The following is a 20,359-nucleotide window of genomic DNA, read 5'->3' as shown; positions in this document are numbered from 1 at the left end:
AAATATTTATTTGTTTTATGAAGAATAATCACATGCATAAAAAAATTAAAAAAAGTTTATTTCATAAAAAATGAAAAAATCAAACATTTTTTTAATAACGCTATATACAAGAGAAATATTTTCACTCTTTTTCAAAAGTTGTATTTTTACTCTTTTAATGTGAGATTTCACTCCCAAAAGTTTTGAGAATAAGAGTCGTCATACATACCTACACTATGAATGAATCATATAACCCTATGTTGAGGGTAGCCTATCTACCTGCCCCATCTGTTCATTTTTTAAAAACATTTTAATAGTATACAATAACAAAGAGATAAACAAAATTAATCTATTGGACTTTATTAAGTAAAAACTACACTTACTATATATCTAAACAGAAATCAAATCTCGGATACATATGAATGTAAAACAAAAACCTTTAAGTACAAAATATTTACTTACGTGTACATTTTTTGAAATTGTAGCGTAACTTCTATTATATATGAGTTTGTAACGAGATGTCACAACAGACAGTCGCTGCTGAGACAGTGTTCAGACACATTTATACATGTCTCGCGTATTTTGTTTTTGTAGCGTGATTAGTTTACTTACCCCTATAATCTACTGGTCTCTGTTTTCCCTATATATGTACGTAAATTATATATTATCTAAATATTTATAATCTAAATTGATAATTTATACATTCAATTGTTGTATGAAATCAAATGAGTTACAATGTATTGTACATATAATTTCTATTTCAAATATGAAAATTTTCTAACCTACACATAATTTTTTTGTTAAATGGTCAAAAATAAAATAGGTTTTATAAAATTTATAATTTTGATATATTTAATTTAATTCTAATTTTAAATTATTTCGACTGTACAAAATAAATTAACGAATCATGCTGCTCTGTCTCTTCAGCATCTTTTTCTTTCGAATATGGATCTGATCTCTGTATGTTTTCATTGTTTTCCATCGCATCCTACAACAAGATATTAAATATTTTATATTAAATATTAAATTAAATCTACAATAACTCATCAATAATAATTATATAATATTATTTATTATCTCGGAAACCGGGACGAAACGTCAAAAATTACGTGATATTCTTCACAATATATTAGAATAAATTATCAGAGAAATTTAGAATTTTAATTGTAATTTGACTCTTACTCGCCCTGTTTAATGTTATTGATTATAATTATATAATTGTATAAATTATCCTTAATCATGGTAAGTTATTTAGTTATTTAATTCGTGCAATCGCACAAAGAGGTTTAAAAAATATAATTACACACGATATAATCATAAAAAATAACGTTTGTATGTGTAAAACTATTACTTACTTTTAGATTTAGGAATTTATTATCAATAGGATTAATATATTCGTGCTGTCCAGGAGATAAGCCTGCAATTATCGAGTTGAGTGTTATCTCCACTTCGTCGCTTCGATCGTATGATGGATTATGGAAGTAAATGCTACTGCAACTATTAAAAATCATTGTACAATTTTTACATGAAAAACAATATAATATTTTGTATTGTTCTTATAAAAATTAGATTCTATTTAAATTCAGCATTAAAGTAAATTTGGTATTTACCTAAGATTGTTTACTGATTTCAGTTTTAATCTGTTTCTCTGATAGTAGTAATAAACGCATAATAATAGAATAAAGACCAGTAATACAATTATTATTAGACTATAAATTCCATTTGAGTACCGTACATTTTTCGATGGATTTTTAATCAACTCACTATTCATATTTATTGTGCAAGTATTATTAGATTCTATTGATTTGCCATCTGAACAAATGCACGTTGCATTTTCCTTCTTCAGAACGCACATATAGTCGCAATTCTCTCCATCGCAAGGGTTTTCAACTAGCAAATAAATACATATATAATTTAATTTTACTTAATAACTCTATTAAAATTAATATACGTAATAAAAGATATGGCTAGAGTCTTTAAATATTATATTATACCAACCAACAGGTTGTCTGGAAATATGAAGGATGGAAAACTGTCTGTAAACGTTATTTGTGCCTAGATTTATTATTTTACATGACTTTTTACCGTACAGTTTACAACTTTGCAGTTGACCGCTTGTATCCATCAACCAATAAAGCGATTGTTCAAAAATACTAATACCAAATGGATGATACATCTAAAAGAGAGAAAGGCTATTATTTTAAGAAAGAAAAAGATTAAATTCGATCACGCAAAGTTCTTATATTTTCTTAATACGTCTTTGTTGTATGAAAAAATGAATATTTGTATTGTGCATTTTGTATTTCAACGGAGTACACGAAAATATTTTGCATTTTATATTTTATGGAAGTATGTAAAAGTATTTTATATTTTGTATTTCAGTATTAATAATGAAAGATTGAAAGTATTTTGTATTTTAAATACTAAGATTGTGTGTGTGAGCGCGCGCGCGTGTGTATGTGTGTGTGTGACGATTAATGTTATTATTTAAATTACAAAATGAAGTTTTTAACCTTTCAATTTTGAATATAAAATACTTAATATTTTCATGTATTCCGCTGAAATATAAAATATAAAATCTACTTTTATTGCGCAAACTATGTTTTAAATAACAGTATTTTAAGTACATTCCCAGCCCTGCCTATAAACGTACATTTGTTCTCAAAAATATGCTACGTTGGCTTCCATCCAAATTAGATGATTTGATAGTTTTGGTGAAACTGTCTGACCAATATAATTTCAATTTTATATGATCAATTGCTATTCCGCTCACAAAGCCTGCATCGGAACTGATAATTTTCATGTCGGTGCCCATCATGTCTGTCCGACATATTTTGCTAAATGGTACATCTAGTTGCCACGTTATTTGAACCCAGAATAGCCATCTACAACACAAGCAATTTTGAATTTTATTCTTAAACATACTCTAACGACGTCATTAATGTCAAAATTGTAAGTAGAATAAAAAATACCTATTAATCGAGTCAACTGCAATGGACTCTACTTTTGCTTTATCTTCTATCTCGACTAGCGTCGCACATCTTTCTTTCTCCAAACTGCATACCTTCAATTGATTAATTAAATAAATATTTAAATTACAGCATTTCCCTGACTTAATATTAGTAAAAATATATACCTTAATCATACTCAGACGACCATTATCATTGACATAAACATTATCAGTAATCCAATCGACCGCAAGTGACTGTGGATGCTCGACTGTCATAATTGTGGTCATTTTTTTGGTTTTAATATTGAGTTTTTTAACAGTACCAAATTCATCTGCAATTATTTTGTTAATATTGGATTGAAATAATGTAATTTTTTAAAAACATTTCTCTAATCTTTTGTAGGAAGTTGGAACGATTACGATAACTTTGGTCAGTTGAAATAAAAGTGATTTTCGGAAGCATTTTTAATCAGGAGCAACAGAAAAATAGTAAAAAAAATTAATGTCATAAAAAGAGAGCTTCAGCCACACGCTCGATTTAGTTAGCGACGTTTATTATAAAATATTTGTATATAATTATAAATTATTAGACATTTCAGCCCTAAATGAAGCCATCTTCAGTACAAAAACAGTTTATAACATTAAGAATTCCCTTTAATTTCTTGTGCGAAAGGGAATTCTTAATGTTATAATTGGTATTTGAAAATAACCTTCACACGAGTAACTACCAAAAAAAAAAAGATAAGGATTTTTACACCAACAATTAAACATATTGGAATAATAATCTCTCTACAATAGAATGTATTATAATGGCTTTTTCGATTTATGATTTTGTATAATGTGAATTCATAATTGTTATTATATCTTGACAACGAATTATCGATTATATTGTAACTTTATAACCTGAAGAGACATAATAAATTATATTTTTACATATCAACACCGAATCATGGTATAAACTGTTTTTGTATTGAAGATGGCTTCATTTAGGGCCGAAACGTCTAATAATTTATAATTATATACAAATGTTTTATAATAAACGTCGCTAACTATATCTAGCGTGTGGCTGTAGCTCTCTTTTTATGACATTAATTTTTATATCTAATTGTAAGCCACTTGTAATATATATTCAGTAAAAAAAATGTTTCAACTCATAGATACCAAAATAACAATTACAAACCGACAAAAAGGATTTCAATACGTAAATAAAAAGCAAATGCATGGAATATGTATGTACATCTTGATATATGTAAAATATGTATATTATAAAGGTCTATCCCGCCTACCCTCTACCAAGGGATGCGCGACTTTCCACGCAAAGCGAGATTTACTCCATTTTTTTGTTTGTAATTGTTATTCTGGTATCTGTTGGTTGAATTTTTTAATTATTTTTCTCATGTTCCTCGTTGAAAGTGCTTTCGAAAATCATTTTAATTTTGAGTGGTCAAAGTTATCGTAATCATGCCGGGAAGTTTTTTAAATTTGATCTAGATATATATAATAATTAACTTAATTTATAAGATTGAATAAGAACAAGTGTAACAAAAAAATTTAACTGAAACTAGTCTGCTATAGAGAGATCCTGAGTTCGAGTCCCGTTAAAATGAAAATATTTCTATACGTTTGTGTGTTTTCTCTCGAAAAGAAGTGGCAATCCACCGAGAATATCTTTGCCAAGAACAGTTTTCTAACAAAAATTTCATCGTTTGAAATCGATAAACTGTAGGTCCCAAGATTGTGCATAATCAGCATGTGCACCACAAGTATATAAGAGAAGTCATCACGTTTGGCAACGAGCACTAAGACTAAGAAATAAGATTGAAACATAGAGACTGACCGTTACTCCAGTAGACAGAATTGTGGACTGCGTTCACATCGAATCCATTTATACTCAAACCCGATAATAAATGGATCATATCGATCGAGTGTGAATTAGATGAAATCTTCCTAATATCATTACTAGTTACGGTGATGAATTCCATTGCCGGCCCTAAATATTCATCAATGATATTTATTGCTTTAAACAACTTGCATAAACATTTAATTGAGACCACTTACCGACAGCTTTGCAAGAAACTTTGTCGCTACGAATAACATATCCCTCGTGACACGAACACTCGAAAGAACCTATAGTATTCCGACAAATTTGCGAGCAAATGTTGCTTTTGCATTCGTTTATGTCCTCGCAGGAAATCGCATCAGCAGCTAAACGATATCCATCTGGACAGCTGCAAACATCGCCTTTTGGTGTCTTATAACATATGCCTTCACAAAAATTGTTCATCGTACATGCGATCTCTACACAAAAATTATAATGCAATCCATAAATATCGTATATCAATACCATAAATAAAATAATTAAAATATTTAAGAATTTTCTTAGATGTTTTGAAATTCTGCAATTCTATCTTTTTTAATTCATCACTCTTATTTATATACGTGTAGGGGAAGCCCGGGCAGTGTGGATATGTTAAGGTTTGGGAAGAAAAATGACATAGTTAAAATTAAGATCAGAAACTTTATTTTATTCTTAAAGTTTCATTATAGAATAAACTTTAAAATAAAATTGAATAGAATGAAAAACTTGAACATTTATACGTATTTTAAACAAAAATGTAAGAAAAGAAAAATCATCCGCTTTACCCAACCCCCCTGGGTAAAGCGAATATTACTCGAATAATGAGAATATAATAAAAAAATATCAAAATTAATATTGGCAATCGTCACAAAAGTAGCTGCCAAATCCTTTATATGTTATGTAGCCTTCATGAGCCCATTTAGTGCACTGATTGCACTGGATCCAGTCTTCGGATGGTTGGATCGATGTATTCTTGAGAACACACCAAACAGAAGTAACGTACGTTCTCTTAATCATTAACAGACTTTTCTTTTTTAACTCACTTTCTGTTTACATCACTACAGCTAGGTCCAGCAGTGATAATGTGCTATTCGTTTTGCCCCCACTCACTTTGCCCAAAGAACCTACTTGGCGCAAATTAGGAAAAATTATATTAAGTTTCAGCAACAAGTGAAAAATTTTAACCTCTAATGCACGTTCAAAGACAGAGAATTCTTATAAAAATTCATTCACACTGGTTAAGAAACAGTTATTGCTAATAATTACGCTATGTACCTAAGCGAAAATCGTAAGAAAACACACAATTTTGTATATTTGTATATAAAACGTAAACAATCGCAATCATATTGCGTTTTGTATTTTCATAGCGTCGCCGGCCGGTTATTCCTGCAACAGCTAGAGATTCATAGCACCATTTCTGATAGATAAGCGAAAATAAAAAGTATTCGGTTTGCCTAGGGCATCCATTTTGCCCGGGCTTCCCCTATATAAATTTATCAGTATAAAATATTTTCCAATTAACACACGTGTGTTATATTGTATTACAGAGAGAGGGAGTTATATTATTAAACAGAAAATTACAAAACTGATAGGTAAATTACATATAACTTTGTGTTTATTGAGTTTTGTAAACTTATATAGAGAAAAAACTTATTTTCACGAATTCTTCAAAAAGTAAAAGTGCTTCAAAAACTAAATAATTTCCTTTTCTCGCCAAAAGGAAACTATTTTTTTTTGGCAGGGACAGTCTTAATTAACCAAGAAAGATTAACTACATACGACATTTCCCATTTTCGTCGCTATCATCTGGACAATCTTGATTACCGTCGCATACTTTACTGTACGGCAGGCAAGTGCCGCTAGAACATTTAAATTCATCACATTTGGTAGATTTCATGGTCTTTTTACTACCGTCGCAATTTTTCTCATCTGAATTATCACCGCAATCATCAGACTTGTCGCATACCAAATTCTCTGAAATGCACTCTGCATTGTCGCAGGTAAATTCATCCTCCAAGCAAAACGAGCAATCATGCTCGTCATCGCTTTTAGGACAATCACTTTTGCCGTTGCATCTGCAAAAAGAAATCAACACAGTACATTTTTTGGACCGAAATTATAATTTGTTTTTTCTAATGCTCATGAATATCTGCTTGCATAACAAACACCGCAATTAGAAAACTTTCATTAAAAACGAGTAACTTAAAATAACATTTTAATATTCATGTACATTGTATGTATGTGTTCATCGATTATTCTCTTACATATTTTAAAATCATCAACTTACTTTAATTTTATAGAAATACATAAATCGGTGTCGAAACACCGATACTCATCCACAGTGCAATTAACCAAATAGTTTGGTTTCGCTAAGCAATGTCTTTCGTCACTGCCATCGGAGCAATCGTCAAAGCCGTTACACATCAGCGAAGGAGATATACAATTACCATTGTTACATCGAAATTTACCGTTTAAACATGGTGCGCCTAGTTTACATGTCTCGAGTTTTTCATCCGATCCATCCTCACAATCAAACTTGAATACAAACATATAAAAAAACATTGACGTATTGAATAATCCTATAGCATAAAATTGCAGTAGAAGAATATTGCTGCAATATTTCCAATGTTACTTCAATATTACTGAAACAATGCAATGTTGCAGCAATATTATTGGAATAAGCTGTATTGTATATGAAAAATATTAATCGAAAAGCTCATATATGTTGATTTAGAAAAGTAAAAAGATGTCATTTTTTGAAATTGTATTTTTGTTTATTTTGTTCCGGTAGCTTTTGTTTGCAAAACTGTACTCTGAATTAACAACTATTATTATAAGAACTATTTTTTTTTAAATAAGAAATTACATGTAAATATAAACAAGTACATTAAGTGAATACAGTATGATATAGTTGCTACTTACCTCGCCGTCGCATAGCAATGATTTCGATACGCAAGGAATTATTCCGTTGCGACATTGAAATTCATCTAAAAAGAATTTACACTTAACATAAATAAATGCACGATTGTGACTGTACGAGTATATCGAAATACATTCAGAAATATTCAAAGAGATAAAAATCATGGGTTTACTTTGAATATTTAGATATTCCATCTTCGCTATAATAAAGTAAAAAGTAGAAAAAAGTTGCATGCAACACTTGTCACTGTAATTACCACTTGCGCATTTCGGTTTTATGCAATTCTCTTCATCCGACTGATCGGTGCAATCGTAATGCCAATTACAACGACTTTTTATACTGATGCACTCGCCGTTCGTGCATGTAAATTCATTTTCCTTGCATTTCTCCCTTTTGTGACAATCCATCGTTTCGTCTTCACCATTTGGGCAATGTGCGATATCATCGCACCTAAATAAATTGTAAAATTTTAGGAGTATCAATAATATATATATTAAGTACTTATATATTTATGAAATCTTCAAAAAAGGAAGAAATAAAATAGTAAATACTCCTCGGGTTTATAAAAAAAAATTAAATACAAAAATACGAAGATATGTATTCGAGGCAAGTTAGTCAATCTCGGTAAATCCACATAATGAACAACTTAATAAAATGTTCACAATTAAACATTATATCTAATTATTAACGTGTCGATATACTTCCAGTTGTTCCATGAGTCTGTCATTTTTTATTTATGATTTGTATGTAAAAACATTAATTAAACGTACACATTCTCCTTTTGTATGCAGATGTTGTGCTCACTGCATTTAAATTCATTCTTTGGACATTCATGCACAATACATGTGCGATTATTATTTGATAGTGCCATTCCAGGAGGACAAGCACAAACCTGGAAGTTTGATTATCAAATAAAAAAATGTCACATTAAATTTCTTCAACAAATAACATGGTATCGATAAAAGTAATTGGCAAAAGTTTGTAAAAAGAATTAATAAGTGTTTAGATGTTAATGGTCAACAGTTCAAACATTTAATAAAATAAAAAGAAACAGAAAAACTATAAGTCTTATTTAATTTATCATTAATTTCAATGCACTCTACATTAAAGTTTAAATGTTCATAACTTTTGATTGGATTGACATTTTCCAAAGAAATGTTTCAAACAAAGTTTACTTGTTTTTTCCTATAGAATCTAAATATATAACATTTTTTACAGGAGGTTTTATTTGAAGTTACCCCTCATCCTTCTTTAAGGAGGGACGGGGATCGATTTTTGTTTACGTAATTAGAAAGCACCTCGAATGTATAAAATTTTCTTATAAATAACTTTTTGATAAGACGAATATTTTTAAAGTTATTAGCTTGTAACACTTTGCGCGGGCTACCCTGTATATATAAATTACATACTTACAAATGAAGTAATAGAGGAAAGCAAACACACGTGTGAGCAATTTCCATTATTTTTTTGACAATCATGATTCTCTTTAACATCCTTACGCAAAGTTACCATATGCGCGGAAGTTGGTGAGTTAACTAATTGATCCCTGATGGGTATTTCTAAAAGACATTATTTTATTATGTTGACTATTTCAATTCTATGTATGCATTATATTTTATTAAACAAGCATTAAAGAAACTTACGAAATCTAGCATTTTTGTGATTATAAGTAATTTTAAAATTTGTCGAGTATAATGTTAAATAATTTGAATATTTTTCATATTCAATCCAAAAAATATTGTCGTCTGCGACAGTAAGACTTAAAGGCTGTTGTAATCCAGTACGAAGCAAACGTGTGCCTAAAAATAACTTAATGCTTTTATGATATTCGTAAAAACATATTTTTTGTAATAAAATATTGACATAAACTTAATAATATAGTCTTTACTATATAAAATTTTAGTTTATTCGTTTAATAATATATATTTCAAAAAAAGTTTACATTTATGAAATAAGATTCAAAACAAAAGGTCATTTACAAAAGCTGGAATACAAACCTTCAGCTGACAGGGATAAGATTTCACCAGACATTTGATCACTCACGAAGAGCGTTTTACTGTCTTTATCGTAGTACATTGATATTATTGGACCATGCAAATTATCCCTGAGTAGTTTTTTTTCACCGAGTCCGTTCATTTCCATTTCATATATACAAAACCTCTCAAATGTATGATTAGAAGGAAGTATATCTTTAAATGCTACATACATCTTGCTACAACATATATATACATATATATTTATATATTATATGTATAACATTATATATGACCAATGAAAAACTGATGAAAACAAGCCGCAACTTCAATCAAGTCAAGCTGGATCTTGGATGTTTCTATATAATTTTGAGTTAATTTATTATATTACGTATATAGATTTTTAATTGTGCCCCGAATTTTTTCAGACTTGAAACGGTCATGACTACCCTCGATAGTCCAAAGGCTTAGGACTCTCGCACGGAATGCAAGAGATCCGGATTCTTGGCCGAGATAATATTCTTTGCTATGAAAATTAATTATTTATAAATTTTAATATGTCATTTAACATTATTAAGATCGCTAACTAAGATCGCAAAGATCATAAAAAATTGTTAAATTGTTAGTCAATTTAACAATATTGATATTACTGCGATAATTTAGTAGAGCTTGCGTTTCAAGTCTGAAAAAATTCGGCGTGCAATTAAAAATCTACATATGTAGTATATAAATGTACACAAAATTATATACAAGTACTCAAGATCCAGCTTAATCATTATAACCTGTTCTCATTGGTTTTTCATTGGTTTAAAGGTCCTATAAGAATTAATATTGATTATATATAACATTTTATTTTACAACCGCTTTGTTATCAAACCTAATAATTATTTCGTAAATAATAATTGTAATCAATTCATTAGCATACCTTTCCTCAGGTACTAATGTAATATAGTAAGGAATAGAATCCTTAAAATAAAAGGCCGTCATTGCCAGAGTTTTTAAGCTGTATACCTTGATAGAATTGCTCAGTATATTTGTCATATACAAATTATTACCAATATGATCAAATGCCATACTAAAATAAGAAACATTGTGCAATATGGTGTTTCCAAAAGTATCACTGACTGGATCGAAGCGTACGATGTTTATCTCAAACTGTTCTGTCAGTACACTGCATATTACTTGGCCTAAATAAGTTTTAATTGTAAGAGTTTACATTAAAAACCGATTGTTAAACGGCGTTTGTAATATTTTTAATGTATTAGCAATTCTCTCATATACCAGAGGTCGGATCAGATACTATATCCTTAGGTTGTAATACTTTCGAGACTGTTCTTGTTTTCGGCTTTCCCAACATTCCGTTACAATAGTTTGTAAATACCGTATCATAAAGAATAAGCACATTCTTCGTTACCTCTGAAATTTTATAGTTTTATGTTTATTTAAGAATATATGATAAGCATTGGTTATTATTAACATCCCAAGTTTGATAATGTAGAGTATGTTAGAATATGTTCCAAAAATTTGATATCTTTCCTTGGTTTTTTAAGAAATTTACCTTGACAGGTATGATTGTCGACATTTAATTTTTTATTCAAAGTACAAGCGCACGTGTATCCATTATTTTGATTTAGCATACACAATTCAGAACACGGATTAGAGTAACATGGATTGTCAATCTGAAATGTGATTCAAAGATAATGCAGTCTTTTTGTGGCATACTTCTTTAAATGATAAAGTAACATCATAATACGACTGTGTACTTTAGGCTTTATTGATGATTGATCAATGTGCAGACTGTAATGTGAAAGTCGTTGATTGCTATGTAAGATATTCCAATCCTTTCCAGTAAATTTATTGCAGAACTCTATTGATTTGGATTCCCACTCGCTCCAATACAATTTATTTTCGAAAATCGCCATTGAAAATGGATTGCGTATCATAGCATGTAGTACAAGCTACAAATAATTAAATTATATAAATGTATTTCGCAGAATCTCAATTGTACCTTAAAATATTTTATTATAAAAAAATAAGTATTAACTCTTCGATCAGTTCCGTCTAAACGTATTGATTCGATTCTCTTTAATTTCATATCCACCCAATATAATCGATTGGTCGGATAATCAATAGTTAGGCTTCGAGGTGCTTTTAAATTATTACAGACGAATTTACGGATATTTTTGCCATCCATTCCCGCAACTGTTATACATGCTCTAGGGCCCCAATCACTCCAATACATTTTTCTATAAATGTAACAGATGCTTAATATATTTCTTTTTAAGTTTGTATTGTTATAATTCTATTTTCTAAAATTGAAAGAGTTTAATGTTTGTGATTACATATTAAAAATAACAATTATCTTATCAGGTATCTTATCAAGTATTTTATAAAATAATATTGCAAAATATAAAGAAAAAACGATCTAAATCAAGCGGTAACCCGCGAAAAAAAAATTTATATATTCTAAATAAAAGTCTTATAAGTTCTTTATAAAGATTCATCAAAATTCATATAAAGAATTTATAAAGTCTTTATATAACCTTATAAATAAATATATATTTTTAATATAGTTTATATTATAAACTTATTTAAGTTTAATAAGTCCTTATTAAATCTTATTAATGTCCAATTTATATATATTTAATTAAATCTTAATAAGTTTTAAATAAGTTGAATTAATATGTTTTAATATGGTCTTAACAAGTTTTAATAAGTTTTAATAAGGTCTTAATAAGTTGAATTAATAACTTAAAATGGATCATTATATAGTCCAAATTAAATCTATATAAGGTTTTAATAAAATCACATTTATTAGAATTGTTAATAAGTATTATATTAAATTTTAATAAAATTTATATTTAATTATATTAAATCTATATATATTTTTTTTTCACGGGAATAAGATTTTTTGATTAATACATTTCTAGTGTTTAGTTTTCAATATTACTAAGAAACGACATAAAGTAAAAATATAAAAAAGATATAAAAGTATAAAAATAATATCGAACATTTCGGAACTCACACACACACGGGTCCTTCTTCAGTAGTTCATAAAAATGTTTCGATGTCGATGAGATAAACGCATAATCTTACAGTCAAAGCGACACGGTGTGTGGTATTATGCTGGTATAACAATTTGTTCGAGAAATGATTCATTCTCCTGTTTTTGTGTGAATTGTGTCTAAATTAAGAAATTTATTGCCGTCAATATAATATATAAAGTAGTCAAACAAAGTAGTCAAAAGATAAGATGAAAATGAGTCATTTAAATGCAGATTGTCAATTACGTTAATTAATTATATTTATTTGGAAATTAAAATTAAATTTTTTACTTACAAAATGTAAAAACGGGAGCATCATTACTTATTCGTCTGATTCTGTTAAGCGCAAGTGTTACAATGGTGATAGACGGACTCTTAGGGCAGCAGAAATTATATTTATTTATTTGTGTTTGAAATTTTTTTTCAATAGATAACTGTAAGATTCTAGACTATCTGTATTTTTTTGAGAGTTAATGCCTTTGTTTTACTTTTTAATGTGTAACATCTCTGAAATAATTCTTTTATGATAATTCGTTTCAACATATAAAATTAAGACTTCTTTTCAATAAAAATTATGATTATAATTTAATCTGTGGTTAAAAATGATGGAGTGTCTAGAGGAACTCTGTTTAATATTATTTCTATGTTCATTTATACGGGTCTTGAGTTGTCTTTTTGTTTATCCCACATAAGACGCATTACAATCTTAACAATTGATTTCATAGACGACATTCAGGCTTTGAGATTTATTAAGTTTGTCTTTATGGACTTTAAGGGAACTTAATGTATTAAAAATTCCGTAGCCAATTGTAAAGACTGATTTGTTAAAAAATGAGGTAACAGAATATGATACTTTAGGTATAAAAGGTACTACAAATAGTTATTTATCATGTTTGTTTTTATTTTCGGAGATCACATTGTCAACACTCTGTGTATTTAATTTCTCATATATAATTTTTTGATCCTTTTGTTTATACAATTAAAAATTAATGATTGAAGATAGCAATTGTTTAGGAGGATGTTTATAACAAAATTTAATATTTTTGTGATAAAATTTAGTGTGAGAGAGAAGGATTGCTCTGTCTTGCTGAAAACTGATCCAATCTTATATGGGAAATACGATGATTTAATAAAAAGGATAAATGTCTACCGAAGAAAGTTTTTTTATGGAACCAATCAATAATGATTTTGTTGTTATCAGCTTTCAATAAAAGATCTATACAAAAACTTAAAGATCATGTTCAATGTCTAATGTGAATTGTAATATGTTGTGGAAATTGTTAAAAACGGTGAGAATGTTGTTATGTGATCTCTTGGTCATAATGATGTCATCGATGTATCGCTGATAAATTGTGGTACTTAAGTTCAATATATTTAACGCTTTCTCCTCTAAATCTCACAGAACAATTTTAACTAATATAGCGGACGAAAGGGATCCCATAAGTATCCCAAATATTTGTTTATGCCAAATATTGACCGTAAAATTATGCGTTTATCTTGTCGAAGCATCTTTATGAATCGCTGAAGAAGGACTTGTGTGTGAATTCCGAAACGTTCGACATTATTTTTATACTTTTATATCATTTTTATATTTTTATTTTATATCGTTTCTTAGTAATATTGTAAACTAGAAATTTATTAATTTTAAAAATCTTATTACCGCTCGATTTAGACCGTTTTTTCTTTATACTTTACATTACAAAAAACGAGCGAAATTTAATTATAATAATATTTTTAATTAAATTCTATTTGTAGTATAAAACAAGGCTCTAGATAAAATAATAAATCAATTAATAAGAATTTATCTTTTTTCTCTTTCCCTTTTTATCCTAACGTTTTTTTATACGATCGTAAAAAGGTTATTAAAAAATAATAAAATTTGAGAATAACGTTTATAATATGTGTGATATTTACCCATGGGTTGGTGACAAAACAAGTCCTCTTGGTTTATTAATATTATTAATTAATATGGTGCAATATGTGCCGTCGTCTTTACAAACGCCAATATGATCGTAACCGTTATCTGTGAAATATACATTTTCTGTGATCCAATCCACAGCTATCGCCGATATCTTCTTCAAGCCTTTATGTAAAAAATATACAGAAAATTTAGAATAATTATGCAATGTATTAAAAATTAGAATGTAATTAGAAAATTACAATATATAATTTTTTTTTAAATTGATTATTTTATAAAAAATATTTGTTCAAAGAAAGAAATAATTCTATCTTTTATACACATAAATTAATATATAATTTGAAACATTAATCTAATTACAATTTTGTATGTGGATGACCAGTAAACAATCAAAAAAGATGTTATTATCAGTTTAACAAAATATATTTTCTTTTAATAGATTATTAGAATATTTCAAACTGTACACCGTCTTCCTCCTAATATAAAAATAATTAATAATGCAGAAAAAAAGGGTTAAGACATGAAAAAATTAAATAAATATTAATACTATTTATAAGTATTAAGTAATTACTGTTTATCACACAGTATTAAGTTATGTCCATGTTATTATAGTAATATTATTTATAATTATTAACTATTTTTACATCAATTACAATTAATGAGAACTTTATCGAAACACGAACATTCCATATAAATAATTTATTAGAAGAAAATAAATCATACCCTTTCAGAAAAGATTTCTGATAACAAGACAAAAGATATTCTTGACGTACTTAATTTTATTGTAACTTTTTGTAGTATAAAAATAAAACAAAAATAAAGTTAGATCAATAAATCTGATCCTTTTTTTTTTCAAATTAAATAAAATTGATTTTATTATATGTATATTCAGACAAAAATATAATACAAATTTAAGTTTATATATATTATTCTGTTACGATTAGAATAAATCTTGATCTAACATTATTATAACGCACAGTGCTGATGCAAAATATTTCGCACAAAACAGATACCCAAGATCTTTTTATTTTAGATTTAAGAATTTTCCATTTAAAGTAAAATATTTCTCTGTTAATAATAAATATAATTTCATCTATATTTATCTCATTTAATGTTAGATTGAAAAGTATATAATAATAGCATTGGATCCAAAAAGTTTGTCTATATATGTAATATCTTTTTTGTTCATTTTATCAGTTCATATTATTTCGACATTGCTTCATAAATACGAACTTAAAGTATGAAGTACAACTAAAAAGCACAGGTTATACAAACAAAGAATAACACGATTTCAATCTGTCAGAAACCGTATACATAATATATCAGAATAATAAACTCTGTTTATTCTTGTTCTTATTACTTGTGCTTTTTAATTGTATTTCAAGCTTAAGTTTTATCTATTATATTAATTACAAGTAACTCTATTATCAAGTAATTCCATTATCGGAACAATATATAATATTGTATACTAATAATAAAAAAACTATAATTTTATCAATAATTATTGTATTTATTACAATTATCATTATACATATCTATATGTATAACGACCATCATAATTTTTACTATATTATTTTATTTCATATATTATAAATAAATAAATGGCACATAAAAACTCTTTTTTGCAAATACTTTGCGGAAGCTATAATTATATTATGACCTTATAGGATGTTGGTGCGACTAGATCAATGTCGATAATATAAACTTTTTAACTTCAAACCTATATCTTACATCATTTTATATAAATATGTCATTTTTGCAAGATCATTTATTAAAGACACAATTATTCTATTTACCATTCTACATTTTTGCTAAACATACGTATACATGAATTATTCAACTTAAAATGTTTTCTTCTCTATTACCGTTACTAGCATCCCTCGCGTGCACTTACCTGTTCTTACAATAACTTCGTGTTTATTTTGATGAGTACTTCTTACAATGACCCTGTTGTTTTCTTCAATATCCGACCAATATATGTGATCGCCGTTCATATCAACACCGATTGCAAGATTTAAGTTTTTCGCAACTATAAAGTTTATTTGCGAGTCAAGATATATCCCGACAATCTCTGTTTTTGTAGAGAACACTATCGTAGCTTCGCCAGCTGAATATTAAAGAAAGATTTATATTTTTATAAAATCTAGTGTAAATGAATATGCTGTTACATATATTATCAGATTATTATAACTTACCCCTCGATTTGCAGGTTTTTTGGTCTTGCTGTAAGAAATAATCCGTTTGACACTTGCATCTATACGATCCTGGCGTATTTATACATTCTTGATCGCATATACCATAAATCTGACATTCATTGATATCTGTGAAACAGAAAATTATTAAGGAAACGAGATTTTTGCGTTGTTATCGTTTTAATTTAACACAGATTTACCTCTACAAGTGTTATCATTTTTTAATTTATAACCTGGTTTACAAAAACATATACTTCCTTCAGGAGTTTGTTTGCATTCGTGATCGCATTTTACCGAGCTGGGACAACTGGATGTTGTACCTAAATAAAAATTAAATATAATTTAACGATGTACAAAATCACGCAAAGATTATATTACGAAAAACTTTAACGCATTAAAATAAACAATATATAATAACTGAAATTGTTGTGATAAAGAGAGTTAATACGTTGAAATATTGCGTAATATACTCACAATTGACTTCATCTGATTTATCACCACAATCATCCTTTCCATTGCATACTAATTTAAGAGATATGCATAGTTTATTTTTACATAAATATTGGAAATTGTTTATTTTACATTTACTCGCGGATGATGTTTTATTTATATCTGAAAAATTACCAAAAGCCATGTAAAAAAAAGTTCCTTATTATTATATAATAAATACAATTTTTATTATCTTATCGTTATTAGTAAGTAATCTATTTTTCCAAAAAAAAATTACTGCAATTCCACTCGTCGCTGCCGTCGGGACAATCCTTCTTGCCGTCGCAAACCCAGTGTTGATATACACAATGATCGTCAGCACACTGGAACCTGCTGCTACAGTTCAACTATGGCAACAAAATAAAAAAATTGAAAATTACTACTCGAGAAAAATAATGTAAATAAAAAAAAAAGAATAATTATGAATAACACGCGTAAATTTTACTTACATGTTTCACGCAATCGTCGTACTCATCACTTCCATCCGGGCAATCCTTTATTATCCCGTCGCAAAACTTGTCTATCGGTATGCAGTAATTATTTCTGCATTTATATTCATATTTAGAGCATTTGATGGAAGAAGACTAAGATAAAAGAAAAAAAAACAAGTTATTTAATATACTACGCATACGTGTATTGATGTTGTGCACACTTCTAATGTAACATTAAATAGAACAGAACACTATCTTTTCGATTAAACTTTATTGGCGCATTGATATAATTTGAGCGAATGCTATACTACAAACGGAGCTAAATCTTTTATGAAAACCGAGCTATATAAGGATTTAAAGATGAAGTATTATTTAAAAAAATTCTTCTAAAGAGGTAAAAAACTTTCTTTTTAAGGAAACTATTAAATCGATCAAATTAATTAAAAAATTTATTAAAAGAAAGTTTAAGAAAAGAAGTAAACTACTATTATTTTTAGCAGAAGAAAAGTATGCCGACTATAACATATAATCTGCAGTTTCAAAATTTTGGAAGCATAGAAAAATTTTAAATAAAAGGTTCCAATATGCAATGCGTGATTTAATTGTAAGAAGAAACTATCTAGAGACATGGCAGTGTCTCTGCGCTAAGGCAAGCGCAACGACACTGCCGTGTTAAATAATCTACCTTAAAAATCTGTATCAGATTTAAAATCGGTAAAATTAAAAAAATCTTATTTTCAACAAATATGTAACACAAGCTATATAATACGTACGTTGTTATAATTGTCACAGCCTTCTTCATCTGAGCCATCTGTACAGTCCACAATCGTATCACATCTATAGGACTGTAATATACATTGCCCATTGCTGCATTTGAATAAATTCCCACTGCTCAGATTTTGGCAGCTTTGTGTTTTAAAACGGGAGTCCAATCCTTATAACACAATTTTATTTTTCAGTATTTCGAAATATAAGTAACGAAATAATGTAATTCTAGATTGATTTATATTATTATATTTTAATGCATTGTGTGTGTGTAGTGTAATGCGCAACTTCGAACAAAGATATATATAAAAAGTTAATTAATAATAAATTTAATTAAGAAAAAAATAAGAGTGAAAATAAAATTTTTATTTTGTCAGTATATCTTACCATTAAATGAACAAGGATATAAAAAGCTGTATATAAATAATAATACTAGAAAACGGCGCATAATCTGCAAATAAAAACAAGATGAAATTTAATTTTAATAAAACAAATTAGAGTTTACTAATTATTGCTCTTTCAATTATTTTTTATAAAATTATTTGAATGTTTGCATCATTAATAAGCCCTATACTTTTAGTCGCTTTATTGTCGAAAAGATTACTTTTCTAGTGGTGATATAAACAAATAGGCGAATCTTAAAATGAGTTTAATGTTCTCGATTTAATATTAAACGTTAATCACAATCAAAAAAGCTAGATAAAATTTCTATAGAAAATATTGTATCTTGTAATATAAAATAATATATATATGTTCATCCTGTTTATCTCATATAAATATAAATATAAAGTAATGCAAAAAGCAAATATTTTATTTTTAGATATCTTTAAATGTATTTTTTTAAATATATTTTAGTATCTATTTAAATTAATAAATCTCTCGAAATTAAAACTGAAATTAATAAACTAACTCAAGGAAAAATGAATACATAATAAAATGACTAAAACTTCAATAAACACACTATATTTTAAAATATTAAATTTTTACAAATATCTTATAAGAGAGAGAGAGGTTAAATTAATATTAAAAATTAAATATTTAAGTATTTAAATATAATATATTACATATTTAATAAATGTGTTATTTTACATATTTTAAATATTAAAATATAATATTTTTCGAAACATATTTTAAATATTAAAATATAATATTTTTCGAAACATATTTTAAATATTATATAAAATGTAAATGATTTGATCAAAAATAATTACATACATCAAATTATAAATATATTTATCTTCATTAAAATAATGTCGAGAGAATCGGATATACATAAATTTTATAAAAAACAAAGGGTACTTACACTATAGTAAATGAAAGTTCTTACATGTGAATGTAAAGGTTTAAATATATTTTTTGTATCTTAAAAGGAGAAAACACGTGACTTGAACCGGTCGCGACGACGTTTGAATTGATTCTGAGACGTTAATCTGAATATATTCGTTCAAACTTCCTTGTTTTCACCACACGGGAATTATTAAGACACTCAGAGGTCGCGGTTGACAACACAGGGACTGACAATACGGTCCACTTGATGCTACAACATGCTTTGAGATATTCTTATTCTTGGATTGGACAATTAGTAAATAAATGTTTCTTCTAATTGATCAATTACACGTTTCGAATGTTTAGCGCTAAGATAAATCGCATCCAAAAATTATACATTTATAAATAGACATTTGCCATGAGATGAAACATAGGGAAGAGTTATCAAATGCATATCACTTAAAATATTTTTTAATTTTTGTTACATTTTCTATTCATTTTCTATCATATTTAATATACTATTACTATGATTTCTACGCAAATAAACATTAGAAATTTTAACTTGATGTAAGGG

At 27.6% G+C, this 20,359-nt stretch overlaps 1 protein-coding gene across 1 annotated transcript; it reads right to left on the bottom strand.

The window, feature by feature from the left end:
* Nucleotides 1–583: 583 nt before the first annotated feature.
* On the bottom strand, nt 584–18,967 carry yl (Putative vitellogenin receptor yl). The gene is made up of 32 exons (XM_018550702.1): nt 18,907–18,967; nt 18,528–18,688; nt 17,773–17,907; nt 17,562–17,670; nt 17,309–17,446; nt 17,035–17,154; nt 16,838–16,963; nt 16,537–16,749; nt 14,639–14,807; nt 11,725–11,926; nt 11,444–11,638; nt 11,239–11,359; nt 10,962–11,096; nt 10,606–10,867; nt 9,705–9,919; nt 9,351–9,506; nt 9,121–9,266; nt 8,478–8,599; nt 7,964–8,157; nt 7,710–7,774; nt 7,075–7,322; nt 6,567–6,862; nt 4,988–5,227; nt 4,767–4,919; nt 3,116–3,261; nt 2,952–3,043; nt 2,633–2,864; nt 1,978–2,155; nt 1,590–1,869; nt 1,335–1,476; nt 869–967; nt 584–619 (listed from the first exon to the last, which is right to left on the bottom strand). Exons 1-32 carry the CDS (start codon nt 18,965–18,967, stop codon nt 584–586), a joined length of 5,187 nt encoding a protein of 1,728 aa, XP_018406204.1.
* Nucleotides 18,968–20,359: the final 1,392 nt, after the last annotated feature.

This window comes from Cyphomyrmex costatus, unplaced genomic scaffold (assembly GCF_001594065.2).
Source record: "Cyphomyrmex costatus isolate MS0001 unplaced genomic scaffold, Ccosl1.0 scaffold127, whole genome shotgun sequence".
NCBI lineage: Eukaryota > Metazoa > Arthropoda > Insecta > Hymenoptera > Formicidae > Cyphomyrmex > Cyphomyrmex costatus.
The sequence above is the reverse complement of the archived record's forward strand: the minus strand, read 5'-3'. Positions and strand labels throughout refer to the sequence as shown.